The sequence below is a fragment of the Arachis ipaensis genome, chromosome B02 (genome assembly GCF_000816755.2).
Source record: "Arachis ipaensis cultivar K30076 chromosome B02, Araip1.1, whole genome shotgun sequence".
Classification (NCBI taxonomy): Eukaryota; Viridiplantae; Streptophyta; class Magnoliopsida; order Fabales; family Fabaceae; genus Arachis; species Arachis ipaensis.
The window spans coordinates 107,046,846-107,053,498 of NC_029786.2; the positions used below are offsets into that span (position 1 = coordinate 107,046,846).

Sequence of the window (6,653 nt, forward strand, 5' to 3'; positions counted from 1 at the left end):
AATTTGTGGGTTTTTTTTTTTTTTTTTGTAGAAATCAAGAATGTTGACATGTAATCACCCAATGCCTCCGGATCGGTACAACGATAGGGTCGAGGAGCATTTACGAGTTACCGGTTTTTACCACGTATCTCAGATTGGGATAGTGCAGTGTCAGAAAGCATTGGTAAATGCTCTAATCGAACGTTGGCATCCAGACACGCACACATTTCACCTTCCCATTGGTGAATGTTCTGTGACTCTTGAAGATGTGGCTCTAATTTTTGGTCTTCCCACAGATGGACTTCCAGTTACAGGGATGACCATGAGTAGCTTTGAAGCCTTGGAGGCGGAGTGTTTGCTTCAATTTGGCGTTGCACCGCGCAAGGAGCAATGTAGATCTAGCTGCATAAAACTTACCTGGCTCCGGAATCTAAAAGAGAATTTAGAATTGAACGATGAAATCAGTATACAAAGGTATGTGAGGTGCCACATTATGCTTTTGATTGGGACGATCTTGTTTGGGGATAAGTCTGGGGCAGGCGTGCACTGGAAGTATCTACCATTGCTCCGTGATTTTGTAAGTATTGGACAGTTTAGCTGGGGTTCTGCATGCCTAGCACACCTTTACAGGGCGTTGTGCAGGGCATCTCGCTATAACTGTAAGGAAATAGATGGTCCACTAACACTTCTGCTTGTTTGGGCTTGGATTCGACTGCCATATCTATCACCGCTTCCTAGAGAACCCCGCAGCTTTCCACTAGCAAATAGGTAATATTATGTTACAATGTACCCTTTTCTTGATATTTAATAATCAGTTGAGCTAATTGAATGATTCATATTAGGTGGCGTAACTGGGAGCGTGGGGACCGACGATATAGATATCTGAAGCTAGCTGACTTTAGGAAAGCCTTTGATGAACTTCAGGAAGGCCAGGTGCGTTTTAGTTAAACAAGTATTATTTTCGGGTTTAGGGTTCTTCAACAAATATTTTATGATGCATTGTTATGGTTAATAGAATTGTGGGTTTTAATAATGAGTTTCCTTTATTTTTCCAGTTTGTCTGGGTTGCTTATGCTGTGGACCGTGTGGATCCTAACATAGTTCCTCCTGAAATCTACATGCAATCGGTTGTATGGAGCGCTACAGTTCCGTTGGTGTCCTTTAAATGTATCGAGTGGCATGCCACCGATAGGGTAAGGCGACAGTTTGGTTTGGTTCAGGGTTTACCTAATCAGGAGCAGAATCTGGATAAGGCGCATGGGGAGGTTCTCACTGGTCCTAAGAATCTGAACTGGGCCACTGCACCGAGTCATTCAGTTTGGGTTATGCATTGGACAAACAGGTATCACTACGTTCTTTCTGAGCTTCCCATCCCGTCACAACATCCATTGGATACTTACATGAACTGGTACCGATCAAAATTCGGGAACCGTTTAGCATTGTCAAATATTGTGGGTGATGAGGAAGCGGGTAATGAGGATATGGATGAGGGTAATCAGGATACCGACGAGGGTAGTCAGGATATGGATGAGGACAATGACGAACAGGAGCCACACATATCACCTCCAAACCCGCCTCCACAAGAACAACCTCAGTCCTCAAACCAGTTTGTACCTCACACACAATTCACCCCATCATTTCCAATGCACCAACAATATTGGGGTACGTCACAGTTTGAAACAGGCCAAGGAGGTTCTTTTAGCCAGTTGCTTGGTTTCATGGCTGCGGATGCTGCACAATCACAGTATGGCCATCAGCCGGAGTTCATGCCAGGCAGGTATTCGTTGGATGCGAGGTTTCCAGGCCACACCTCATCCGTTGCATCCGGGGGGTTTGTATCTGTTGATGACTCCAGTAGGAGTGAGGGTGGACGAGGTGTTCTCAATAGTCAAAATCCGAACCGTGTTAACATGGGTCCTATTGAGGAAGACACAAACACGCTTGGTCAAGAAACCGATGCTTATCTAGTAGACGACCCTGATGACGAGGGCGACGGCGATGATGATGATATCGAAGAGTTTGATGAGGATGAAGAATCTCGCAACGATGGTATTATATTTACTATTTTGCTTTACATATAAGATAAGTAGATTTTGTTTTATGTTATCATACATGGCATCTTTGAGTTGGTTATCCCTTTTGGCTGTGGTATCTTTAGTTGGTAACGAATATGTAATGTGCTGCATATACTTGTTTATTCAAAATTGTATACAGGTCAGGCAGACACTCCGGAAGACAACGTAAAAGGTTACAATCTGAGGATTGATCCGTCACGTCGGAGTGCTAATCGGTTCACTCCTTCTGTCTTCAGAAAGGCGGCCAAGAAATGCAAGAGCTTTGTGAAGGATGTAAAGTGGGCGATGAGAAAGTAGTTGTGGTGTTTTGTTTAGTGTAATTCGTATGTGTTGGACTTTGTATTGAGTAATTTGTATTTGTTGGATTTCGTATTTAGTAAGTCGTATGTGTTGGATAACATGTATTAATGACTTGGACTATGGACTCCTTATGTTGTATGTTTATTATCACCAAGTTGTAATGAATTCTTTGATGTGTTAACCATCTGGAGTATGTAATCATGTTTCATGATTTACTAATATGTTCAAGCAGATATTGATGTATTGATGTATGAACCATCATACTATATAATGAGACAGATATGGGAAAATACTAGATTGTCATAATTTAAAAGGTTACATATAGCAGGTCATGTTATATCAGATTGCTAAATCAGGTTATGTTATACAAGATCATCTTAAAACTATGAACCTAGGGGGCATTTCTGTTGGTATTTGAACCAGCTGACGAACGGCATCTGGTACGACTGTGTCCCTCAGCCCCACATAGCGTACATCGCCTGGGACGACGTAACATCCGCGTGTCCATCTCATTAAGAAAGCGCGTCATCCTGGGGCGACCTTTCGTGACCCGTCTCAGGTACGGATTTGGTATGAACCTTGGTCCGTGATAAGCAGGCCATGTGGTAGGATTACCGAGTGGCCTGAACCTAGCTCGGTACACCCGCCGCACCTGGTCCATCTTATACACATCATGCACATATAGTTGCCAATCCAGTCGCTGGTTGGCACAACATGCAAACACATGTTTGCAGGGGATCCGGTCCACCTGGAACTCACCACAGTCACATCGAAGGCCATGGAGATCGACTGCAAACTCCAGCCCGCTAGGCATCTCACGAACCTCAAAGACCTCATTCTGGCGGTCAAAGCAACTAACCTGGATGTTTCCTGATGCAAGTTGGTTTGCATGCAACTTCGAGGTCACGACATCAGAAAACACATGGCCAGCATTGATCCGGGCTTCAGCCTCCGCTCTTTTTCGGGTGAACAACTCGTTTAGTCTGTAGAATGTTGCCTTCACAAGAGCAGTAATGGGAAGATTGCGTGCACCCTTCAAAACTGAATTAATGCACTCCACCAGATTCGTGGTCATGTGGCCCCATCGGTACCCACCATCAAAGGCCAACGCGTACTGTTCGCGAGGAATACGGTTTAACCAGTCTGTGTACGCCTCGCCACGTTCCCGTAATCGCTGGTAACGCACTTCGTACTCCTTAATCGTCCTCGAGTATCCTGGTAGATCACAACAAATAGAAAGAAAAGTAATCGTTTTCAATTGAATCATTTAAGGAAGAATGTAGTAATAAGTGGCTTAAATTTACTAAATTGTTACCAATGTTGACGACCAATTTCTGCAGATACGGGGCCTTGAACTTTCTTAGAAAATTGGACTCTATATGCCTGATGCAAAACATATGAAAAGCTCTAGGCGGTGACCAAGCTCCGTTACTGCGTTCCACAGCTGCATTGATGGACTCGTGCCTGTCGGATATTAGACCGACTCCATCACGAGTTACAACATGTTGACGCAGGTTACTAAGGAAAAAATGCCATGCATCAGAAGTCTCTCCCTCCACAATAGCAAACGCAATTGGGACGATATTGTTGTTGCCATCCTGTGATACTGCCACCAGTAGACATCCCTTATACTTTCCGTACAAGTGAGTCCCATCAACCTGGACAACTGGCTTACAATGTCTGAATGCCCTAATACAAGGGTAATAACTCCAAAATACACGATGCAGTACCCGAATATCACCCACCAAGTCATCGCCTTGATATGCAGGCATAGTCTCAAAATGGACAACAGCCGATGGCTCCTTGTGACACATGGCCTCAAACCATATAGGCAACGCCTCATAAAAGGCTTCCCAACCACCAAATATTTTTTCTACTGCCCTCTGCTTAGCTAACCATGCTTTCCGGTAGCTCACGGTGTAGTTGAACTTCGATTGCACTTCTGCTATAACGGATTTCACCTTTAAGGAGGGGTCAGCCTCAACCAGTGGCTTAATTGCTTCTGCAATTGTGATAGAATCCAGTTTCGAATGATCCTGTGAAATGGTTGCTCTGGTACAGGTGTGGCTACCATTATACCTCCTTATAACCCAACAGTACTTCCTGCTCTCTGGAACTGAACTCCATACCAATGGCAAATTCACCATCTGCGACAATAGGAACTTCTGCTGCGACAGACACCAATGGAAAAAAAATTCATTAACACACATGTATTTCAAACCCGACTCTAAATGGAAAACAACTTTTACTGCACCCAGTATGCTATAACTACATAATTTGCGGCATGTTATTATGTCACTGTAAACGAAATAAGAACGTAAGTAGCTAATGTAAAAACTAGAGCGGACCGGCCGGTTCAATCGACAAACCAAGCGAACCAGACCGGTCCGGTTCACAAAGTGTGACCCGTAGAACGGCTCGGACCTATGCAAATAGATAATGTCCACAAAGTCAAGCATTTTGTAATAACCATAACATATGGCATTTAAAAATTATTTTCTAATAAACACTAGTAGCACATAACAGTTAAAAAATAAATTTTCTATCGGTGGTAAAGGTTGTAATAACCCGGTTCTATCATGACAACTACTACATTCAACGCATCATTAATTAATGGTAAATAGAAATTAAATTATTCATAGAACCTAACAAATGTCTACCTAAAAGAATCCTAACACCAAGATTACTTTACCTTGAGTCATATATTCCGGATATTCCGGAACATGCATGGCTTCCAAGTCCAACACCCGCATGAATGATGGCTCCTCAAACGGTACTTCGTTTGCGAGTGCATTTGCCACTTCTGTCACATCCGGGGCCATGGTTCCGTCACCATGATCTTCATCTCCATCTGGACCAACAAACTCGTAGTTGCTTTCGAACTCTTCTTCACTGTCACTATTATAATCTTCTCGTAGAATATTTCGGTCAGCCTCAGATTGTTCAAACTCAACATACAACTCGATGAACGAGATCTGAGACCGATTTTCAATATACATTGAAAACATCTCCTGCATGCTCGCTTCGTCCGTCACATATTTCGTTTGATACTGGATGAATCCACCAAACATCGGTACGGGATATCTGTATAGGATACAGGATATCTTTCTTGCCCGCTCCGAATTAACATTTTCACAGATTACACCTTTGAGTTCTTCAAATGAGATAATAAAAGGAATAACAAGATCTAATGGATTTTCACAGATAAATTTCACTCCTTCACTCGTTTGTAATAAAATATGACCAAAATAATATATTTTTAACAATACTCTATCACTCATTTTTTTCACTCAACAAAAAATAAGCATAAGCTTTACCTTAGATACTGGCCGTTTAAAATAAAAAATGAAGAACCCAAACAGAGACAGAAGAAGAGAGGAAGCAGTCCCTCAACAAGGGAGAAGACGGAACTAAACCCCACCACTACCCTTCACTCTTTTATACCACCACCCATATGGAACTCGTACCCTGCGACTAGGGTAAACCGAACAAAAATAATAAAAAAAAAAACCAAAACTCGGATGGTCCGAGTTTCACCTACCCTTCCACAACACGTTGGGTCCGAATTCAATGTGCAAATCGGACCGTGCGAAACGCCCTACTAAAGAAATCGTAGGGTACGATTTCTTTAACCAAAATTTTTTCCCCCACACAACTAATCGGACCGTGCGTTTTGTTTTCCATAATTTAAATCCAAAGAACTCGCACGGTCCGAGTTCCTCCACACCACCCTGACAATAAAACTGTCCCACATATCTGTCCAGTACCCCCTAACTCCATATCCACGCATAGCACACACATGGCCTCCATTACCATAAAATTGAGCCTAAAAATAACTGATATTAAAATAATATTTATTATTAAAAAGATAAACATAACTATATTGTAACCAAGCTAATGGTTGATGTGGAAATTATACTTTATCTTTAATATAATGTGTTATTTGTAGTCAAATCACATTCCGATTAAATCTGATGTCCTATTAAGTTCCGACAAATTTATAATTTAATCATGCTATTTGTATATGAATATTTTCCCTCATAGTTCGGTTACAAGGTTAGTTTAAGCTTTCCCAAAATCCAAAACTTGCATTTCATTTTATATGAGGCATCATGAATTTACACGTGATCTTCGTGCAAGCTATGCACATATCTGGCTAATGGCTATGAGCGTTTTCATGATTATTATAAACAAAATAATAATTTATCAAGTATTCAGATGTAAAAGAATTTAGATTTTTATATATAAATATCACATTTAATTATGTACATAAATAAATGAAGAAAATAATTATGTTAA

At 41.6% G+C, this 6,653-nt stretch overlaps 1 protein-coding gene across 1 annotated transcript; it reads right to left on the bottom strand.

Moving 5' to 3' along the window:
• On the bottom strand, positions 2,746 to 5,425 carry LOC107628046. The gene is made up of 3 exons (XM_016330851.1): positions 5,042 to 5,425; positions 3,670 to 4,522; positions 2,746 to 3,569 (listed from the first exon to the last, which is right to left on the bottom strand). Exons 1-3 carry the CDS (start codon positions 5,423 to 5,425, stop codon positions 2,746 to 2,748), a joined length of 2,061 nt encoding a protein of 686 aa, XP_016186337.1.